This window comes from Caretta caretta, chromosome 6, assembly GCF_965140235.1.
Source record: "Caretta caretta isolate rCarCar2 chromosome 6, rCarCar1.hap1, whole genome shotgun sequence".
NCBI classification, from domain to species: domain Eukaryota; kingdom Metazoa; phylum Chordata; order Testudines; family Cheloniidae; genus Caretta; species Caretta caretta.
In genome coordinates, this window is record NC_134211.1 from 38,940,724 (window position 1) to 38,965,055 (window position 24,332).

At 38.2% G+C, this 24,332-nt stretch overlaps 1 protein-coding gene across 1 annotated transcript in view; it reads left to right on the plus strand.

Annotated features, from left to right (window-relative positions):
• The first annotated feature begins 850 nt into the window (after positions 1 to 850).
• The window catches only part of CSTF3 (cleavage stimulation factor subunit 3), a 77,023-nt gene continuing 53,541 nt past the window's right edge, over positions 851 to 24,332 (plus strand). The window contains exons 1-3 of the mRNA XM_048853467.2: positions 851 to 1,159; positions 15,494 to 15,595; positions 15,725 to 15,820. Coding sequence (XP_048709424.1) covers positions 1,130 to 1,159; positions 15,494 to 15,595; positions 15,725 to 15,820 — 228 coding nt within the window. The 5' untranslated portion in view covers positions 851 to 1,129. The remainder of the gene's footprint in view (positions 1,160 to 15,493; positions 15,596 to 15,724; positions 15,821 to 24,332) is intronic.

Here is a 24,332-nt window from a genome sequence, read left to right on the forward strand (position 1 = left end):
AGTTGTTTTTGATATTATTGACTTTGAGGAGTTACTGATTCACCTGAAAACTGTGGCAGAAATTGACAGGGCTGCTCTTGGTGGCCCTATTCCTTTTTTTGCTGAGCATTTACAGAAAGTGATGTTGGGCAATTGCTTTCATTCTTAAGAGTGTTGTCTTGTGCGAGCTCCAGAGGCTTCCATCTTGTCTCCCCTCTTGCTGAATATGTATACAGGTATGTTGAGAGGATTAAAGAGGAGATGTAGGCTGCTGTGCTGGTGCTCTGTATCTCACCAGACCCTGCCACTGCAGTTAGATGCTTGGCCCAGTGATCCAGGCCTAGATGAGATGCCAGTGGCTGAAGCTCACTCTATATAAAATGTAGGTGATGTTGGTGCATTGGGGAACTCAGCCAGTTGATGGTGGGAGATGATGGATGGTGTTTCTACCACTTGTCGGGGTCCTCAGCCAGGGGTGCTGTTGGCTCTCCCGTTAGTATGAAACAGTCAAAGGGAAGCGGGGCCCCAAAGAGGCTTTCTCCCATCTCTCTCGGGCTACGGGGCTGCAGCTACTTCTTGTAGGTGTGATCCCGGTTCCTCTGCCTCGCAGCACAGCCACGCCATTCGTCTGGCGCAACGCGCTCTGAGGGGGCTGCTCTTCACCAGCAGTTAGCGCGGGGAAGCGGAGGCTGACGCTACAGTGCACGAGCGCACCACGACCAGCTCGGGAGAGTACCAACTGCTTCCTTCGGCCCACCCACGGGAGCCTCCTTTTGCTTCTGTACACGCACCAATCACTTCCGCCTCGCTGCGGCGTGCTGAGGTCAGAGGGTGTGCGTGACACGCTCTTCCCTGCGTCTCCTCCTTTTCCGCTCGTCTCCGCGCAGCGCGGCGCCCCTCTCTACAATCTTCGCGCATACGCTCTGCTCCTTCGGCCTCCCAGCAGCCCCCGCGCGGTGCCGTTCCTCTCCCCGTGAAAGCCGATCGGGGGCGGCTGGGCGGCCATTTTGTTCCTGGCCCCTGGGTTGCTGGACTCGGCGGCGGCGGCCGTGTGGCTGGCGGGACCCGGGGAGCCGCCGCAGCGCTGGTCGCTTTTTAAAGGGTTTTAATCTGTTTTGGGGGCCGCTGCTCGGCCCTGTTTTAACCCGCCATGTCCGGAGAGGGAGCCGCTGGCGACCAGGTGAGCGGGAGCTACGAGGCCGGTCGCCTAGGGGCAGCGGCCTGGGGTGGGCAGCGCGGTACGGGGGTGGCGGTGGCGAAGGGGGTACCCGCCCCCGTGTAGGCCTTGGGTGAGTAGCTTGGCCGGGCCTTCTCTGTGGCTGGGGGAGGGGGCGGCCGAGTTGCAGGGGTCCGCTGGGCGTGTGCACGGGAGCAGGTGGGAGGAGTGGCTCTGGGAAGCGGGGAGCACAGGCGGTTTTTTCGCTCTTTAGACTTAGGGCTCCCCCGACCAACTGCAGGTCCTTACTGTAGGATGGTGGCACAATCGAAAAATGGGCCCGTTCTCGCCTTACCCCAACACATATTGTACGAAATCTTAGATTTCCATATTTAACCAAATACAGTCGGGAAACGCCTTGCATGCGACTCACGGTGGGTGCTGGCCTTTTAGACTAGTTAAACCGAAGAAACTTTTTAAAATTCGCTTTTGCCATCCATGTTGGCAAGCACGTTTTCTTTCGAGTCAACTTGGACAATAGGAAGTGTAATTTGTTTCAGTTTCTAGATGCCATGAACTACTAGTAATAACTCGGTTTCAGTCTCCAGAGGATAGTTGAAACCCAATTAAGCTGTTTAGAAACGAATATTTTATTTGCCTTTGTAAAATAAATTTAAACTTTGGGCTTATACTAAGAGATTGTGCCCTTTTAAACAAACTCTAGTGACTTTTCTAAATTTTAGAAGAGTAATGTACTATAAAATCTTTTTAAACAACTCATTTGAATGCATCCGATGAAGTGAGCTATAGCTCACGAAAGCTTGTGCTCAAATAAATTTGTTAGTCTCTAAGGTGCCACAAGTACTCCTTTTATTTTTACATTTAACAATGAAAATATTAAAACGTACTTGTTCGACAGAGGTTGTCTTTCCCCTGAACAGATTTGTAATGGAGGGAATCTCTTCCCCGTTGTTTTTGTACAGCAAATACCTCATTTTAATTACGTTTACATCAACTTCATTGTGTGTTTAATATGCTGTTGTGGGAAATAACTTTTCATTAACTTGTTTTTGTTTATTTTATAGGCAGATACAATCTGGTATTGTACATCATCCCCCTTAGAACTGGTGTTACTATGAAATGCTTTCTTCACTTTCCAGCTTTCTTTCCTTCCGTCCTTCCGGTATTGAAGAGCCTGCTCTGCCAGTCAGAGCTATATTTTAAATCCATACTCACTTTGCGGGAAAACCCAAAGTTTCTGAAGCAGGGAGGAGTGATGGAAACAAGCTCAGAGGAGATGGAGACCACATATATAGAGTACTTAAACAAGTTGATGATTCTGCTCTTCCCTTCTTAGTGAACTTTATTTTTTAATGGAGGTGTGAGTTAAGAGAAGTTTACCTGCAAATCAGCACTATCACCCCCACTTCTCGCCCAGGCTTTAGTAGTGGGGGAAGTGAGTGCCTAGGTTATAGGGAGACACTTCAAAGGAACACCGGTTCTGGGGAGGGGAAATGGGGACCTCATTATCTATTTTAAAGCTCTCAAATCTTGTCTGCCTGTAAAGTAAAATAAATTTAAAACAAGCTAAATTAAAATAGACTTCACAAAAGTATATAGCAAAATTGATCTAATACATATTCAAAATTCAGTGCTTTTCCCATTGAAACCAATACGGAAAGTTACTTACTCACAGTTACGCTGTTTACTTCTTGGCAGCCATTTTCCTTGTAAAGTTCACTGCAACAGGAATTCTGATGTTCCCATACTTGTCTACTTTTGATGTAAAATTGCAGCAGTCAAAAAAGCTGCCAGTGTTGGGAATCATTAAGAAAGGAGTCGATAATAAGACAGAAAATATCATATTGCCTCTGTCTAAATCCATGGTACGCCCACATCTTGAATACTGTGAAGATGTGGTCACCCCATCTCAAAAAAGATATATTGGAATTGGACAAGGTTCAGAAAAGGGGGGGGAAATGGTTTGAGGTATGGAACAGCTTCTGTATGAGGCAAGATTAAGAAGATTGGAACTTTTCAGCTTGGAAAAGAGACGACTAAGGGGGGATATAATAGAGGGCTATAAAATCATAACTGGTATGGAGAAAGTAAATAAGGAAGCATTATTTACTCATAACACAATAATTGTGGGTCACCAAATGAAATTAATAGGCAGCAGGTTTTAAACAAACAAAATGAAGTATTTCTTCACACAATGCGTAGCCAACCTGTGGAACTTTTTGCCAGAGGATGTTGTGAAGGCCAACACTATAACAGGGTTCAAAAAAGAACTCCATCAATGGCTATTAGCCAGGATGGGCAAGGATAGCCTCTGTTTGCCAGAAGCTGGGAATGGGTGATGGGGGATGCATCACTGGATGATTACCTGTTCTGTTCATTCCCTCTGAAGTACCTGACATTGGCCACTGTCGGAAGACAAGATACTGGGCTAGATGGATCTTTGATCTGACCCAATATGGCTGTTCTTATGTTCTAAATATTTTATAATATGCAACATTACATAGGAAAATCTTAGTGTTTCTCTTTAAACATTTAATGGAATTGTACTGATTTGGGCATTTTAAAGTTGTTTAATGAAGCGTTACCTCTTGGAAATAACTTTTAGTGTAGTTTCATGGAAATTTCAACAAGGCAAAATTACTGGGCAGTGACTTAATTGTATACCTCTTTCATCGCTGCAAAGACTATTAGAAAGCCATTTATGAAAAATTAAAAATAATGTTCTGTCCACAGTAAGGGTAAAACCATTCTAAAAGTAAGCTTCCTGGTATAATTATTCTTGTGTAGCCATCTGTTTGAGGATTTCCACAGTCAAAGAACTGTCAGGACTTGTTGGATGTGCAGCATGAGAGTGGAAGGTAGTGGTGAGGTTATCAATTTTAGTAATGTTTACATGTGAGTAAATCTTGTATAAAGGGGAAAATACTTCAGTTTAGTAGTACAGAAATGTAGGGGAAGATGTCCATGAGCTACCTACCACTGGTAAAGCTGCTGTTAGCAAGATTAATTTGTGTGATGGTAAAAATGCTAGATCCCACTGGACTGTTGTCAGCATTAGATCTCCCACCAGTTCTATCACTGGTATTATCATTTAATTACTTTTTAAATTACCTAGTGTAGACAAGGCTTTGCTATTTCCGATGAGAGTTAAGGGTGCTGAGCACCTCAGAGATCAGGCCTTTAAGCCTATGCAGTTTGAGAGTTCTGTATAGCCTGTCTAAAGCATGTAATTTCACAAGGTTTTGCAGCGTGCATGGTTTATATTAAAGGTTGCTAATATTTTCCTCACTGCTCTAACTCAGCTTCTTACTGATCCCATGATCCTTAAACTGTATCCATGCTGGTGAACCCATTTATTTCAATGGGGCTCTGTGCAGACACAGGGTTTTGACTGTGTGGATCTAATCTGAGGATCAGGGCACAGCTTCTTCAATGTACTGGGTACAATTTCCAGTAATCTAAGAGATTTAGACATCCAAATCTCTTTAGTGCTTTTGAAAATTTTAACCACAAATTAAGTATCTGTAACAGAATTTTACTAGGATGCAAGTGTAATTGGATTCTGTTTTGTTTCCTGGATCAAAGTAAAATGTCTTTGATTTCCATTTCAATGATAACAGAATACATTTTAATATTAAAAGGTTTTCAAGGTAAAAATGAAACCACAGAGAATAACATGATTAAATAAATCCTGCAACTCACTCCCCTCCTCCACTACACTGGAACTACTTTTACCAAGGTATTTCACAACCTCTTTCTGGCCAAATCTCTAGGCCTCTGTATTACATTCTCATTCTCCTTGACCTCTTTGGTTCTGCTGATACAGTAACATGTCCTTTTTGAACTCCCTTGGCTTCAGCGATACTGTCCTTGCCTTGTTTTCTACTGTCCTTGCCTTACCTCTCTTATTTCTTCAGTGACTGTTGTCAGGGTGCTCCCTCCTTTCTCAGTCCTGGATGTCTCACTGCCAATTTAAACTTAGTGAGCTCAATATCCTCTGCTGCACCTAGTTTCCACTGAGTGCAACAAAGGAGGTGTGACAACTCTTTGATTAGGGGGATATCTAGATGCCAGGTTGCCTCCCTCCAGGTTGCCACCTCAAGATAGCTTAGAGCTGTTTTAAGTACTATTTTAAGCTATGCCCTAGCTTTAGATGCCTCTGAAGGCCAACTACCAGCTGGGGATTGCTGAAGTGCATGCAGGTCTGCTTCTACTTGTTTCCCTGTACTGATGGCTGGGCAGGAGATGGTACAGCTGGCTACAGTACTGGAATCCCCAACTATCCGTCCAGGTCCATATACAGCTGAGAGGGTCTGCAGCGGGTCCAAGGACTGAATACAGCATTGTCTACCAGAGAGTTCCTTGGTTTTTTTTCCCCACAAAGCTCACCCTAATCTGTGCATTCTTTTGTCAGCCTCTGTGTCACTCAGGCTACTCAGCTGTAGGTCATCTCTGAATTCTTCCTGCACCTTGCCCCACACATCCAGCCTCTGTCTAAATTCTGTTGCTTTTTTTCTCCACATCCCTCTGATATGACCCTTCCTCTTTATCCGGACATCAGAAACTCTCATCCAGGTACTCAATGTCTCCTCTTTTGATTACTGCAACTCTAATCTGCCTGACACATAATTTTCCTCCATTTCATACAAAATGCATTGTATCCCCAAGGTCATATTTGCCTGAAAACCTGATAATGTCACCCGTATTGTTCTCTCCTTGATCTTTACATTAACTCCCCATTTTCCCCTCACTTTTTGTGACCTTCAAACCACTGCATATCTGTTCTTCTGTGCTTGTCATCTTTTGCCTTCTAGCTGTGCCTCTTATCTGCTTTGTCAATAGTGCTAACCTCGGAAAATCCATTTGTCCACTTTTCCCACAAATATCTATTTTGTCCACACTGCCTTTACATAAGCAACACTAATTTAATTGCTAATCTAATCTGTAAAGCAACAACCCAAGAGTGGATTATTTTGATAATGATTTAAATCCCGAAGCCAGAAACACTGATTTATATATTTGATTTTAGTCTTGTTTTGTATTTGTATTTTTTAGTTCTTTTCTTAAAGAGAGGTTGATTCTCATTGGTTGGTAACCATTAAAACATGTTTTTCAACTAACTATGGCCTTTAAATACACTTGGTGCTTTATCCCCCCCGTTTAGCAAATACTATGTCTGCACACATTAAGCAGTTATGTAGCATAACATATATTTATTTTGATGCTTATTTTTTTATTTTTTTTATTGTTAGAAAATGGTGACTAACACATTGATTTTTATTTTATTTTGCCAGTGATGTGTCAAACTGTATTTGGATGGAAATTGGAATTCAATTAAAAAATTGAACAAAAAACGGCATTTTAAATTTTTTTAGTTAAATAAAACAACCTTAGAAGTGCTAGAGATGCATAAGAAGAAAGTGTATCAAAATGTGTTGCATTTAAAACTAACTGATTACTTAAACAGGAACTATCATTAGTAGTTAGTGAAGTGAATTGATTTTCTGGTTACCAAGATTTTAGAAATAGTAGATCGCATCCTCTTTAGTCATAGATATGAAGAGGAAAACAAGTTTTTCTGTTTTTCAACTCCCAGTCTGTTTCTTAATTTTTAACTAAACTAGATGAATAAATTGAAAATATGCCTTCATCTGAATAAGAGGCAACTACTGTCAAAAACTGTTTAGCACTTCAACAAACCCTGGTTCCAGATGCTTAGCCACTCACTTCCACTGGTTCAGTGGTTTGACTTTACTTAAAACTTTGGCAGCAAATATGTATGGCTTGAATATTAATTGAATTTAAATTATTTTAACAGATTATAATAAGTTTAGGCCTTAGGATAGAACATAAGAACAGCCATACTGGGTCAGACCAAAGATCCATCTAGCCCAGTATCCTGTCTTCTGACAGTGGCCAATGCCAGGTGCCCCAGAGGGAATGAACAGAACAGGTAATCATCAAGTGATCCATCCCCTGTTGCTCATTCCCAGCTTCTGGCAAACAAAGGCTAGGGACATCATCTCTGCCCATCCCGGCTAATAGCCATTGATGGACTATCCTCCATAAACTTATCTAGTTCTTTTTTTTGTTTTTTAATGCTGTTATAGTCTTGGCCTTCACAACATCCTCTGGCAAGGAGTTCCACGGGTTGACTCTGTGTTGTGTGAAAAAAATACTTCCTTTGTTTTAAATGTGCTGCCTATTCATTTCATTTGGTGACTCCTAGTTTGTGTGTTATGAAAAGGAGTAAATAACACTTCCTTATTTACTTTCTCCACACCAGTCTTGATTTTATAGCCCTCTGTCACAGGGGTGGCCAACCTGAGCCTGAGAAGGAGCCAGAATTTACCAATGTACATTGTCAAAGAGCCACAGAAATATGTCAGCAGCCCTGCATCAACTCCTCCCCCTCCCCCTGCCTGCTCCCAGCGCCTCCCACCCACCAGCAGCCCCACTGATCAGCTTCTCCCCCTCCCCACACCTCCTGATCAGCTGTTTCATGGTGTGCAGAAGGCTCTTGGGGGGAGAGGGAGGAGTGAGGTCATGGCAGGCTCAAGGGAGGGGGTGGGAAGGGCTGGAGTGGGGGCAGGGCCTGTGGCAGAGCCAGGGGTTGAGCAGTGAGCATCCCCCAGCACATTGGAAACTTGGCACCAAAAGCTCCAGCCCTGCAGTTGGTGCCTATACAAGGAGCCGCATATTAACTTCTGAAGAGCTGCATGTGCCTCTGGAGCCACAGGTTGGCCTCCCCTGCTCTGTCGAATCCCCCCCTTAGTCGTCTCTTTTCCAAGATGAAAAGTCCCAATCTTATTAATCTCTCCTCATACAAAAGCCATTCTATACCCCTAATCCTTTTTCTTGCCCTTTCTGAACCTTTTCCAATTCCAATGTATCTTTTTTGCGATGGGGCGACCACATCTGCGTCATCTGCAGTATTCAAGATGTGGGCGTACCTTGAGTGGTAATAGCTAATTTAGATCCCATCATTTTATATGTATAGTTGAGGTTATGGTTTTCAGTGTGCATTACTTTGCATTTATCAACATTGAATTTCATTTGCCATTTTGTTACCCAGTCACCTATTTTCGTGAGATCTGTTTGTAGCTCTTTGCAATCTCCTTGGGACTTGAGAAGTTTTGTACCATCTTCAAATTTTGCCACCTCACTGTTTTACCCCTTTTCCAGATCATTTATGAATATGTTGAATAGGACTGGTCCTAGTACAGACCCCTGCGGGACACCACTATTTACCTCTCTCCTTTCTGAAAACTGACCATTTATTTCTACCTCTTGTTTCCTATCTTTTAAGCAGTTACAGATCCATGAGAGGACCTTCCCTCTTATCCCATGACAGCTTACTTTGCTTAAGAGCCTTTGGTGAGGGACCTTGTCAGTGGCTTTCTGAAAATCTAAATACACTGTATTCACTGGATCCCCCTTGTCCGCGTGCTTGCTGACCCCCCTCAAAGAATTCTAGTAGACTGGTGAGGCATGATTTCCCTTTACAAAAACCATGTTGATTTTTCCCCCAACAAATTGTTCATCTGTGTCTGACAATTTTGTTCTTTACTATAGTTTCAACCAGTTTGGCTGGTACTTAACAGCTTATAATTGTCGTGATCACTTCTGGGGCCCCTTTTAAAAATTGGCATCACATTAGCTATTTTCCAGTCATTTTGCACAGAAGCTGATTTAAATGATAGGTTACAAACTACAGTTAGTAGTTCTGCAATTTCACATTTGAGTTCCTTCAGAACTCTTGGGTGAATACCATCTGGTCCGAGTGACTTATTACTGTTTAGTTCATCAGTGTGTTCCAAAACCTCCTCTAACAACTTCTCAATCTGGGACAGTTCTCAGATTTGTCACCTACAAAGCATGGCTCAGGTTTGGGAATCTCACTCAGATCCTCAGCCATGATGACTGGTGCAAATAATTCATGTTGTTTTTCTGCTATGACCTTGTCGTCCTTGAGTGCTCCTTTAGCATCTTGATCATCCAGTGGCCCCACTGGTTGTTTAGCAGGCTTCCTGCTTCTGATGTACTTACAAATTTTTTTTGTTATTACTTTCTGAGTCTTTGTCTAGGTTGTTCTTCAAATTCATTTTTGGCCTTCCTAATTATGTTTTTACACTTCTCTTGCCAGAGTTTATGCTCCTTTCTATTTTTCTCATTAGGATTTAACTTCCACTTTTTAGAGGATGCCTTTGTATGTCTCACTGCTTCTTTTACTTTGTTTAGTCATGGTGGCACTCTTTTGGTTCTCTTACTATTTTTTTTTTAATTTGGGGTATGCATTTAAGTTGAGCCACTATTATGGTGTCTTTTAAAATTTTCCATGCATCTTGTAGGGATTTCACTTTTGGCACTGTACCTTTTAATTTCTGTTAACTAACGTCCTCATTTTTGGTGTGATAATTTCAAATTTTTATTTTAAAATTTTTAAAGGTTTATTTTTAAAAAGTTAAATTCATTTAACTTAAATAAAAAAATGGTTTTTATCCATCCTGGTCTGCCTTCACTTCATTCATTTGCCTCCTTGCGACCCTCTTCTGCTGTGACACCTGGGAGCAATTAGCTTACTTATGATGGCTAAATTCATCGGCAGTTGGGTATATCTGATATTAAGGAAGGGTTTTTTCAATTTAAATATTACCAAGTTGTACAGTAGTTAGCCTACATAAGTGATTCCTATTGTGTGATTTTTAGTACTGTTACACTCCTACTGCTGCCCCCTTCCTCCTTTTGTTTCACACTTCTATTGTTTTTGTAAACTCTTTGGGGACGGAGTTTCTCCTTGTGTATTTGTACAGCCTAGCCCATTGGAGCCCAAAGAGGAAGAATGGCCTTAGGGTTAAGACCCTGATTGACTTGAGGATCTGGGTTCTGTTCCCAGGTCAGCCACAAACTCTGTGAGCCTGGGCAAGTCATTTGTTTGCTTCATGGTTACTTCCCCATTTTGAGAATGAATGTGAGATGCTCAGATACAATGGCATTAAGAACCATAAAAAAGCTTATTAAGAAATCATGATTGTGACCTTTCAGCTCCACTGAAATGCAGAGATTTTTCTGCTACTTTTTTTTTTAAGAATTAGATCTCTTTCACATATACAGTCAGGGTTATACCTTAGCTGAGTTATTTTGGATACAAAAGTCAGTGGACAGAGCCCAAGTAAATGTACTACAGCAGGGATTAATCTACTTCATTTATATTGTCTCTTCTGTTTCCAGATTCTATATGCAGTGTTAAATAAAATCTTATTTAGTTTAAGTGCAACTTTAAAAATGTGTGGCAGCAGTTAAATTACAGAGAGCTGTCTAGTCTTGAGTGATGTAGCATGGGAAGTGAAATTTAACTTTGCAGTGTTGAGTGATCAGAAGGAAGAGCAGGTAGAAGTGTAGAGGTATTTAGAAGGTAAACCTCAAAGGGGAAGATACTTAGGATGGCACAAAGGGCTTGTTAACACTTACATATAAAGTGGGGGTCTTGGTTACAGTATGGCAAAACCATGGATTATTGAAGTTTTTGGCCTGCTTATGCAGACAGTTATTTCCAATCCCTGTAATCAATTTTCTGCTTGGCTTATATTTATCAATAAGCCCTAGATGTACTGGGAAGAAATTACGGAGAAAAAGTGGTCCAAATGCTGAGATCTGTGGAATAGCCGCACAAGGGGGGGATGAGGTGTAAGCTTCATTTGCTTTTTCACAATTAAGTTTCTTCAAGCTTTCAAAAAAGTAGAGTCCAAATAAACTTGTACAGTTAGAGGTTGGACTAGATGGTCAGCTTAACTGCATCGTTCATGTGTGTGGATTTTTCACATCCCTGAGCGACATAGCTGGGCTGACTTAAGTAACTACTGCGAATAAGGCACTCAAAAAAGTTAAGTGGTTTTTAAAAAGCTCAAATCCGCTGTTGTGAATGATTGTTTAAACTGATGTCCTGCCCATGTGAACCAGTTTAACCATATTTAAACCACATGAACAGGAGGAGGTTTTAAACTGCCAGACACCTTTCAGTAAATGCAATTTGAGCTCAAATATGAATGAGGTTGTTTGGGTTTTGATTCTGTTATGCACTTTTGAGTCTACTATGCTGTGGGATCAGGAAATTGAGGGTCAAACTGTTGAGTGCTCTTGATGGCAATCTAGTAATGGATATGAATGAATTTTTCCTTGAAATGACTTGCCAAAGAAAATTCAAAATAAAGTTTAGCCCTGAAATATGGCTTGTTTTTTCCCCACATTAACCAGACTCAGTGGAGCATTTGACCCATTTCGAGGTGAACTCAATTTTGAATTAACATGTTAGATCATCTTTTGAACAGGTCCTTATGAACTTCAAATTGAGTAACCTGAAAACTAAAATTAGTTGTAGGTACAACTGTTTCTATCTGTGTTTGGCTTTGCAGGATTTTCCTATTTTAAAAAAAAAATTCACCTTCACACAAATAAAAGGAGAAACTGATTAACTGAAGCTCTTACTGCAAGCAGTTATGTTTATGGTTAACTTTTCACACTTCAGTAATTCCATTTTTTAACTGGAATTACTTGTGCGTAAAGTTAAACGTGTAACTGATTGTGGCGTAGGGGCGTCATTGACTATACAGGAGAAAATGACTGTACACAATTACACTGAAGTGGGCTGCTCTTACCCAAGAATGCCTTTCCTGGGAACTGGTTACTCAGCTTGCCTCTCAGGGTAGGTGGTGGTGTCTTATTTCCAACTTTTAGGTCAAACAGCATCAAACTGAGCTCCGGCAGAATCCATGCACTGATAATGGGGAAAGCTTCTCTGCTTGAGGGAAGGATTGATTTTTTTTTTTTTGGTACCACTTGTACTTCCAGTTTCCACTCTGTTACAGTATCAAATAGGAAATAGATTTCAAATTAAGAGCGCTCCTTCAGTCAAAATATATTTAGAAATGTTACTGGCAAAGCTGAGAATTAGTTTCAGGTCTGAATAGGAAATAATAGAAGAATTTTTACCTTTAAAATATAACTTAATTTAAAAATTGTAGAGTGGGCAGGGACTTACATATTTGCAGTTAGTAGAGACCAATTTGCCCCCTTTGTTGCCTTCTGTAGCAAAATAGGGAACTACAGTACAGTAGCTACTGCTCTGAGTGAATGTTTGCCATTTTGAGGTCAAATTGACTTGACTTTTTTTTAAAGGGTTAAAACGTCAGGAGCACAATGAAGCGTGTCATTTTTCTTACCCCCAAATTTCAGTGATCCTGCACCATGCTATTTGAGTTACATAAGTCTACTGGGTCATTGTTAGGATTTGCTACTGTGGCACAGCCCATCCTCCAACCTAAAAAGGACCCTGTTTCTCTACAGACAGGTTTATAGAGACTAAATCCTCATAAAATAGCACATTTTTGTGCTTGTATAGCACAGTCAGACTAACAAATTTTACTTTGTTTAAATTAATAATAGTGTGATCTAAGCAAACAGTACTTGCCAGGAGCAAATTGTATTCCTATCATGTTGTTTCATAACTTCACTAAGGCAAAAAACAGGTGTCTGTGGCCTAAGCTTTGGTGAAGTTTGTGACTTCATTGTAAATTCCAAATACAAGAAACAAACTTTGTGTATATTTTCTCAGAAGGAGTCCATTTGGAAGTGCTGTAAAACTGAACTTTAAATTTAAAAGCACAAAGCAAGCTAATTAAGTGGTGACTTAAATAGAAACTTTATGATTCCCAGTAAATACGCAGCACTGTAAGTCAGAACTCTGAAAGAGTAGGGATGTGACAAATTAGATTTATAAACACCTCCTGTTTTCCATCACCTGTAGTCAAATAATTTTTAAAAACTATCTACTAAAATGGTTTTGCTTCATGACACTAACCATTTTAGGTATGTTTTAGTTCTGTTTTGGGCTCTTATGGTGATTGTGTCCCAGAATGAATTGCTGTGAATTTGGAGCAGGTTAATGTTGGGGAAGACTCACATTAAAGATCTGTATGTAGAGATGGCAGCACTATCTACCACTGACTTCTATCTTCTCTACTGTCCCTTCTTCCTGGTGTCAGTATGTCTTCCCTGACATTTTCTTTGTTTTTGGTACTCCATAGAGTTTTAATGAAAATCAAATTTTGCTCATATAGTAAAAGAATTTCAGACGTTATATATCGTTAATATGTAAGTGGCATTATGAAACTTGGTAGCACTGAATGAATAAAAACACTTTAAAATGCATCTTTTTGAAGCTATCATGTGGTCGTAGGAACCTTAATATATGTTTGAAATGCACAGTACAAAAAAACAAACAAACAAAAAAAATGAAACTAAAAAGCTACGGTTCCTGCACTGGCATTAACTCAGCCTTGTTGCACATATAAAGTGTGTTGTTTTTTTGGATTTCTAATTAAAACAATTTTTTTGAGAATTTTGTATTTCCTTGAGGCTTTTAAAATCTCATGCAAATTATCCTAGCAGTAGTTCTTGTTCCTTTCCAGGCCTCAGAATATGGTCTTCCAAGGGGGTCCATTATTTCACTGGATTTATATTCTTGGAATAATGAGACTTCAGTGGGGTAATGCACTCCTAAGAGGGTGTGCTTTCTAAAGCACACTAACATGTTGTGCATTAATTGGTTCATGCAGACCCTGCTGGTGTGCTTTATGGTAGTGCTGTTGAAACAATTCTAACATTAAAATGCACTAAAAAATCTTTGGTGCACACCAGCAGGGTCCACACAGACCAATCAGTGTGGTAGAGTGTCGTGTGCCTTAGAAACCACACTTCCATAGAACACATTTCCCATGATGTAGACAAGCTCTGTGACGGGGATGGAAATTGGCTGACTTACACTAAAACAACATTTAGTGTTCAATGTATTGTCAGTATTTGTGCTTCTTAGCTGCTTTGTCATCATCTGCTTTTGTAAGTTTGAATGATGGTATGAAGTGCTGATAGCTGCTGCTCTTCCGTAACCAAGTGTTATGTGTGCTACCTATTTTCTTTTCATTGTAATCCTAGGTTGTGCAGGTCTGTATTTTTTTTAAACCATCTAATGCCAAGTAAACTTCAGAATGGAAATCCCCATTTGTTCTTTCAAGTTTTTCTAGCGCTATTGTCTAGTGCCACAACTCTTAGCAAGCTAATGGTTGTCAAGTATTTAAATATACTAGTATTGTGTACTTGAGGCTGTAAAACATGTCGTTACACTTAAATTTTGAAAAAAAATAACAGAATACCAAGTTTTTAGTAATAGTTATGGTTGAAAAACAGTTTATCATAACCCCTTTTTTCCCACAGACATAACTTACTGAAACATCCAGTGCTTAGGCTGAAAGTTTCCTTATTTTGTTTCTGACTGAAATTGAACTGTTTTTGGAAAATGTGAGCAAATCACTTCACCTGTTTTGTGTTACTGAAAAGTGGTGCTGGTGAGAATCTTACCTACTGTTAAAAGAAATAACTTCTAAACACACTTGTTTGAACAAAGCAGCCTCAAAATCAGCTGAATTTGTAGTTTAACATAACAGTGGTCCTCACAGAAGTTGGTTTGTTTAATGGCTTTGACTTAACATAGGTATGACAATTTGAAAGTTTGGTACTGAACTTGCTAAGAGGAAAATTGCAGGATGTGCAGTATGACCATGTATTTTTTGCAAGGTTAATTTAATTAACTATTTTTTGGCACTTAAGTTGTATTGTAAAAATAATTAAACTTCAAATTCATGTTCTTTTGCATTTTAAGAACCATAATAAATCAGTTAAATAGAATTACAAATACAGAACATATTTTAGCAAGCTTATGGACTTAGGCTATGTCTACATTGCCACTTTTGTCACTCAGGAGTGTGAAAAAACACCCTTCTGAAGGACAAAAGTTTTTAACAACGAAAAGCGCAGGTGTGGACAGTGCATTGTTGACAGGAGCTGTGCTCCTGGCGATGAAGCTACCGCCCCTCTTTGAAGGTGGTACTCTTAGGGATAGAGTGGCTACACAGCACACCTTACAATGACACGGGTGCAGCAGCACAGCTGTACCGTTGTAAGGTGCGCAGTGTAGACATAGCCTTACACTATCATATTATTTATTTAACTTATTTCTTCTTGTTTGGGCAGTGAGCCATCAAATTTTGAAGTTTGCCATTGGGAAGTTGGGAAATACATTTTAATGTTTCTGTAGGAAAACTTGCTTTTCATTAAAATAATCATTTTACTTCAGTTGTTTCAGTGTAACAGCGGAGATCAGAAATTCCAAGATGTGAAATGCTGTATTTTCAAAAGACATTAAACTTATGCTGTAGGTAGTATTGGACTCTTCAGACTCTTACAGGCACTTATGCTCCTACTTTGTTTTTTTTTTTTCCCTAGGCTGCTGAATATGTTCCAGAAAAAGTGAAGAAGGCTGAAAAGAAATTAGAAGAGAATCCATATGACCTTGACGCTTGGAGCATTCTCATTCGAGAGGCACAGGTTTAGTGACATAGGATTACATTTCCTTATCTATGGGTCCACTCACGCTATGTGGTTCTGGAAGTCAATATAAACATTTACATAAATCATAATATTGTAAATGCTGTTTGTTGGTTTTCAATTTTTTAGAATCAACCTATAGACAAAGCACGGAAGACCTATGAACGCCTTGTTGCCCAGTTCCCCAGTTCTGGCAGATTCTGGAAACTGTACATTGAAGCAGAGGTTAATATTTTAACATTCTTTCTTATATAACACTTAATAGGAATTTACGTTTACATTCTATGATAAACATAACTGAAGTTAGGCACATAAATCCAGGTAAAGGAGGATTTTAAAGATATCTTGCCTTTATTTTGTAAAATAGGTGCAAAAGAGCAATTAAAATGAATTCTCGAGTATTTGGGTCTTTTTATGAGCTGATGATTGTTGCATTATGGAATTGCAACAACATTAAAACCGTTTCAATGGTGTTGGAGTGCTTTAGCCTTTTATTTACTTGTCGTGTCAATTTATTGCCTCCTGTGTCATTTATTTAGAGCTCATTTTTTTGCTCATATGTACAAACTGATTTGAATTACTTTCTGTGAATGTTTGAATCTTTAATATTTTTGCTTCCTAGGATATTTTGAGTGTCTCTGAAATAGTCTTTTCCAGGGAGGGTGTGGGAAGGAAGATTATTTCTGATGTGAAATGTCTTGAAAATGCATAGTTTATGCATAAATATTGACTAAACTATCAAAAGTCCAACTAACTTACATAACTATTTTTATATGTATAAATAGTAGCTGTTTTTTGTTCCACTTGGCTAAGCCCAAAGATCAATCCAAACAGTCTTTATTTCATGCCATGCCATGAAATTATTTGTATGGGTATTTTGATTATATTTTTTTTAACTTTCTGTAGGTAATTGATAGTTTATCCTGATACACATGATTTTCACTGGCATTCTTAAGCTATAAATTTTGATAAATATAGACAAGTCTTTTATTAAACTCCTCTAATGCAGGGAATTGCTGTTCCTCAGGTGATAAATGAGCTAGTTTAACCTCAGAACAAATAAATGTCTGCAGATTGGTGAGTAGGAATCTGAGTGGCAAACCACATCGCTTAATCCTTACTATTTCATATAAATTGTGTCCAGATTAGCTACGACACTAGATAAACGTTTTAAAGGTAATGCAATAAAACTAATGAGTCCGTTGTAACTGAAAATCTTGCATACTGTACTTGAATTACTGCTTATACTTACGTGTAAAATATGTAACATAAATTCCAATATTCACTCTGTTTACATATCCTATAATTGGCACTGTTTCAATCATATGTAGAAGTTAGTGAGGTATCAGCTGATAGGACATGTGTGGGTGTGTGTACTCTAATACATTCATGTGTGGGTATCTCCTATCCAGTCTTAAGGTTAGATCTTGCAACTAAGTCCATCCTCTGCAACCATGCAGATCTAAGTTGCAGGATCAAGACCATAGCCTCAGGACTTCATCATCAGAACTCTCTCTCTGGGATCATTAGTGCCTATTTAGCACTGTTATCATTCACTGGAGATGCCCCTGGCTTAAGAGATGAATGAGACCTGATCTGTGCTGCTTTTTGGGTCACCAGGAGCCATTCTTGTATTAAAGCAAGAAGCCTCAAGCCACTTCTGTATTGGATCTTCTGCAGAAGTGGCCTGACAGAAATACTCTTGCCATTTATTTAATGCCGTACCTTTTAACTAGTGAACACGTTAGTAGTGTATATATAAGCACAAATACTATTGTAGCGTAAACAATTTAGGATACAGCTACCTCTCTGGTGATATTTCAGTAACATACTATATAATAACTTGGGAGGGAATGAGTCTGCATTGAGTTAACTATAGCTATGAATATAGAGGGTTTAATTACTCTTGACCTGTAGGATAAATGGAGGATAGAATTAAGTCTTTCAAAAAGATGAAGAAAAACAAATGTGGTTTAGTATTTTGACAGAGGTGTCTTGAGCATGTTACATTTTAAGCTTGATTTCTCTTAAATCAAAGTTAATTTTTTTAAACCAAAATTTTGATTTTAAATTTGAACCTATTCTCTTCTCGTAACTTTCTCTGCACTAACCTATATAGTTAGTGATATAAGTGAAAAACCTGCATTGTTCATTTCTACCTGAACAATTCTATCTGCTAATGTGTAGACTTCAGTGTAATAAGTTAATTTGCTTCTTTTTCTTTTCCCTTCTGACTTCATTGACAAGAATCAACATACAAATTGGATTACTTGGCAATACTGCCAAAATGTTGCTTTAAACTGCATCATGTATGCTATGAACAGACAGCTTCAAAAAGTAACTGCAAAATTATACATGTTTCTAACAATGTAGTTGAACCTAAATTAACACTGACACAAACTCATTTTAAAGGTGACCTGAGATAGGGGCTAGAAGAATTGATTTGTGGATTCTTTTCTTGTTGCTTTATATTGTACAAAGAAAACCCTGAAAGGGTTTATCTGAAACCCTTTCTGCTTTGTTTATTGCTTTAGACATATCAGACATATCAAATTTAGTCTTCTTACCTTGTTGGAGGCTTTTCTTGAATGATCCAGAAATGTGAATAGGGAATTTCACAGCCCTGACCAGAAGCGGGTGGGCATGTTGAAACTTCATCAAGAGGAGTTCTTAATGAGCTGCATTCCCATGGTATTTTAAATCCTAAACCTACTAATTGTTCAGTCATCCATAACCTGCATTTTTTCTGGAAGACCAGACCTGAATTTCTAATGTGAAAACACAAACAGATTTTTTTCATCTCAAATTAAAACACGGTTTTCATTGTTATCTTTTATACATCACAGAGAAGCAAAGAGGGTAACAAATAATTTTCTCTTGCTTTCTCACTTTTAGCAGTAGTGAAAGTCTTTCTCTTAAGAGTTTGACAGAATGATATAGGAAAAAACTTAGGAACCAAATATTTAAGTGTTGTGTATTGCATAGGGAAATAAGTTAGTGTGAAGATTATACCCTCTGGGACCTGTTAGCGTTAGTGTGGAATAGCTATATTCAGCTATTTTCTTTATGAAAATTCAGCTGTCTTAAATATTAAGAATTTTTAAAGCTCCCGTTAGCTGATTTCAGGAATTGACCTTTTTTACGTCACTTTTTATACCTTTGAGTAGAAAGCAATTCAAATTAGTCTTCAGCATTGATATTTTAGTGTGATAGACAAATGTGAGACTGTGTGATTGACAAATCCTTTTCTCCCCTACTTCATTTTTCTCTGTCTTGTAATTTTTGGAGAGAGCTATAAATCCTACTAAAATATTTACCTTTATTAACTTCAATATTACATGTTTTTGCAGTGCTGTCCTGTCATTTTGTGTTCAAGTGTGTTCTCTGGTGGACTATAGTAGCATATTATATGAAGCAGTTTTCATCACTTACCTATGGTAACATTTATTGCCAGAAAATTTGAAAATAAATGTGCTGCAGTAAATTGGATACTTCACAATACCATTTTTTGGTATGTTGAACGCTGCTGTGGGCTTTTATGAAAACTACTGACTTTGTAGTGTGTGAATGAATCTGAACATAGGTTTGGACTTAATCTGAGTTGAGTACACTTCCTCTCTGATTCCCTTCACTGATGGGAGACAAAACTACTACTACACAAAAATATAAACCTTTAGCAGTGAAAACAGCCTGCTTTTCACCTTGGTTCCTATTTCTGCAGTGACTTCAAGAAACGGTTGGGTGTGGGACTGAAGGGGAGGGGCAGTTATTAGCAATAGAAGAAATAACTCCATCTGCAAAAACAGTTTATCAGGCGGTGGTGTTGAACCACTTACGGTCTGTGACCATACGGTTTTGTTTAGGGGTTTTATGTAGGCTATCCTCTACAACCTGTTTTGTAGCAAGTTGAGAAAAAGGCACTTGCTAATATATACTGTATCTTTTTTTGAAAATTATTTATATGGCACAGTAATAGCCACTGTAGTGATGAGAAATTTATCTTTTTCCAGTTGCTTAATATTAAAATAGTTGGTTATCCCCCTTGATGCCTTTTTTGGCAAAAAGGCCACTCCCACCAACCTGCTTGCATAAATCCACAAAAATGCCTCTGTTTACAGTTTTAAGGGAGCACGTTACAAGTCTCAAACATCCACATATGCTATACATCCTAAATTAATAGTTCAGTGATCTGGATTCTATTTCTGCCCAGCTGACTTGGTGTGCCATCTTGGGTAAGTTATTTAAACTCTTTCCTGCCAGTAAAGTGGGGATACCTACCTCACAGGGTTGTTGTGAGGCTTGTTTATAGAACAATGAGGTGCTATAGATGTGCAAAATATGTATGTTCTGATGAAGTACACCATGTGGGCCCATGAAACCTAATGCATAATATATATCCATGATCTCTGATTTTGATCCAGACGGCTAGATGACCCACTTATTTGTAGATCGTTATTTTTAGAATTAGTTTAATTATCTTTTTGAGACACTTGAAGAATTTACATGGTTGGCAGTATCATAAATGTTTGAACAGTACAGCAGTGAACACTTGTATGAAACGTGTAGTTACCTTTTAATTTTCAGAAATTTCCCTGCATTCCTAGTTTCCCATGGAAAAATGGATCTGCAGAAAATCCTTTTAATCAATTCGTTAGAAATAACCTATACTTACAATATTTTAGAGAAGTAGTATTACTCTCATTCTAATTCTGACACTTGAAATGGTATCTTTGAAAGATTTTAGGATCCTGTGCTATAGTCCTTGGATGCTCTGGGCAAGTTTACACCATGCTAACTTCATTCTTTCATGGGTTTATTTCAGTATCTCCTTGTTCATTCTTTCTGCTGTTGGGAGAGGTCAAAAAGTTTGCTATAACAAGATATTTAAAAATCACAACCACAATACAGTTCCGACAAACACGTAAAAAAACCCAGAAACTAATAAATGCAAAGCTAGTCCATGTGCTTGTAAGGTATTTCAGCTGTTCATGTATTTTCACTGTTATAAATTTCTCAAGTTTGAATTGCGTGTAATTGCTTGCACTAAAGAAAAAAAAAACTTTTTATAAATAGAATAGAAATATTTGTAATTTTAATATGAACATAGTTTATTTTAAATGTAGTTTAATAGCAAGAGATGTGGTACAAGAACTCTTTTTATGGGAAGATGGGAGAAGGAAGAGGGCTTGAACTATATAACAAAAGGCTAGGATTGACGCCTTTTGCATTTCCACATAAACATATACATGAGTATCTTTAACTCGTGTAATTTAGTTTGGTGTGAACACTAGTCAGAATGTATCATTTCAATATATTTGTACATTTAAAAAATGTAACTTTAATAAAATCATTTAGAAAAATGATTGGTTTTGTTTAAAATGTTTTTTCTGCTTGACAGTATTTTCTTACTCCTAATACTTTGATTTGGGGCTGGAGAGGGAAATTGTGAATACAAACTTTCAAAATCAGTGACCTGTTTGGAAAATTGAACTAATTTCTGTCAGGATGAAGCTGATGTGACCTAAAGTCAAAGTAGACTTCTCCACTACTGATATTCCTTTATTGGCAACACCTTACCTGAATTAGACATAACTACTGTTTGCTAAATTTATGTAAACACTCTTATAGTAATTGAAAAACATACCCATATAAAACTTGCTGCTCCAGTTACCTAAGCATTTTTCTTGGTCAACTTTTGTTGCTGAGAGAGTATGTTGTACAGAGTTTCTGCCCATCCTAAACGTTGGAAACTTCTGTCCTAAGCTTTTAATCTTTACAACTGTACTACTTGTGATCTTTCCTTATTCTTACGGACTTGTTCCTTTCTTGTTAATAAATGTTGTTCTATGTCTGTGTGATTATTGTAGACTTGTACTAGAAATCAAATGCAATTTGTCAGTCTCCTGTCCCTTCTGCCCAATATGTAAATATAAGGGTGTGCAATTTACAAAGTGAACAGAACATGTTTTTAGTTGTGAAGTATCAGAAATACTTTTCCACACAACCATAACTGATAAAATGTTTCTGACTTAAAATAGATACACAATATTGAAGTGGAAGACTATGTATTTATCTGCCTTCCATAAATATCAATTACTACATAACTGTTCATTGAACAAATTTTAATAATGAAAAAGGGGATAGACAATATTTCTAATATTAATGGTGAAAGGACAAGATATGATCAAAGAATATCACTATGGCTTTCTTTTGTAGTATGTTGTCATTTTCGCATGAAGAAATGGGTTATTCGCTCTTCTCTTAACCGTATTCTTTCCACTTGGTGTGGCAGTGGAAATGTTCACTTCATAAGGGTTGGCTAGCTGAACACTGTTCCTAAAGATATCTACATTCTAGATCAATTAGAACCGAACATACTACAGTAGAAATGTTACACCTGCATTAGCTTCATCTTTCTATTCTGATTTTAATAGGAAAAACATAAGCATTTAGCTTTCCTCACTGAGTACAATTTCCAAAAGCTTCTAAGACCCCCTTACAGAATTTATGTAGACAGTAAAAAGAAAAGGAGGACTTGTGGCACCTTAGAGACTAACAAATTTATTTGAGCATAAGCTTCCGTGAGCTACAGCTCACTTCATTGGATGCATCGAGCTGTAGCTCACAAAAGCTTATGCTCAAATAAATTTTGTTAGTCTCTAAGGTGCCACAAGTCCTCCTTTTCTTTTTGCAGATACAGACTAACACTGCTGCTACTCTGAAACCTGTCATTGTGTAGACAGTGAAAAGTTTAGCCATTATACTACTTTCTTGATACATCAATGTGCTAATACTACTTCTGACTTTTCTGTAGTTAGGACAAGTTAAGCCTCTTTCTGCTCCCATTTGCAACAGACTTTCAGTATAGTATAGAACTTTCTCTGCCCTGCAGTGTTTATGGGTGGGTCTGTTGACTTGAACCTGGACCAAAGGGACCACTATAGCCAGCTTTCTTCTTATTTTGTCTTTGCCCTCATTTTTGAACCTCACTCCAGTTATCAGCTGGTCAAATCTCTCTCTACTCCTTGGACTACTTCCAAAAACTTACTGTATATCATTACTATTTCTTTGCACACCTGTCGTGCTAAAAATATGTAGGTAATAGCCCCATTACATACTAGAATAGTGCAAGTTTTCTTATATCTCAAATCCTTGCGGACTGTGAATTACCTGTTGAAGGGAACACAGTGGCCTCTCTCTGCCAGTAACTTATGACCAGTCATGTGATTTACTGTATTCAGTTATGGCATTAATTGTAGGATATGACTATGCTTGTTTAAAATTGAACATCAGAATCTTTTCCCTAGCTCCAGTAAGCTTTGCCAATCTTTGTGCCACATGATGTCCCGTGTCCAGTGACCGCCAGCTTGTAAAAAGTTTGCGGTGATGTATCAGCTAGTTGATAATAAAACATTTGTTATACTATTATGAGATTAAAAACATAATGTTTGTCAGACTTCCTTTATATATATATATATATATATATATATATATATAGGCAACTCCTACATGAGAAGAAATGGCAACGTATGTGTGCAGTGAATGTGTACATATTTATATACAAAAAGCAAGCAAACATCTTTATATGTATCAACATAGTTTGTGTTTATGAAAGCTGATTATATTTTGCAAATTTCTTGCAAAATTCAGTGATCTTATCTCAATCTATTTGTAAATATTTACATTATGGTAATTGGATTGGGGCTTATAGTGCTTTTGTTTGTCTCTGATCAAATTAGCTAACTTTTGTAAGTATGGACACACTTTGAGTGCAATATGGCTGCTTGTGCCATCAGAAATTTGGTCAAGTGTATTGTCAACAAACTTATATTTGAGCACCTGCAAGCCATCTGCATTAGGCTGACAGTTTTTTATTGTGAATAATCCCAAACTGATCCTCTGAATAAATTACACATCTTAAGTGTTAAGTGTCGTGACTTGTTGAACATCTGCATTTTTTTGCTTCCCATTTGATGTAGATTCTAAGTAGCTTAAATAAGCAGTATCTCTTCACACAATGAGCTTCCTAATTTGGTGCAATTCAGTCTCTCATCAGTTCCCTCATATCTCCTATTAGTCCATGAGATGGAAAACAGGAGAATTTTAATGTGGAAATCTAGTTTATTAGAGGAACACATTTTGCTTCACTTAAAGAAAATTCCATTCATTGGTGTGGGGAGTAACTTCAGTTACAAAATGCTGGTAAATAAGGTTCTCACCTAAACCCTTAATTGTACAAAATTCATAGTAAAAGACAGTCTGAGACTTTTGACACCAGTTCATCTGTTGTAGTAATATTTTTATATATATTAAGATACATTTAAGGTACATTAGTGTGAAGGGTTAGTTTGTTAGGTTTAAGTGAGAAGCTTCATGTTGCTAACTGGTTTTGTAGTTCGTCTGTTTACTCACACTTTTATGTTTTGGACAACTTTACTCAGGTCTCTCTTCTAGAAGTACAGGATTTCAAACTCATGAAGTTCTGTCACTCTCTTCTTATTACTGTACAAAATCAACAGTTCTGTAGAATGAGACTGGGTCACTAATGGTTCCTAAAAATTGTTGGAGGATGTGTATAAGGATGTAATCCTGCCAGTACATAAATGTGTGCTTATCTTTATGCAGATGAGTAATCTCATTGAGCTCAATAGGACTACTTACATGCATAAAGTTAAGCATGTGCTTAAGTATTTGTAGGATTGGGCCCTTACTTGCTTGAAAGGGATGCTTTCAGTGA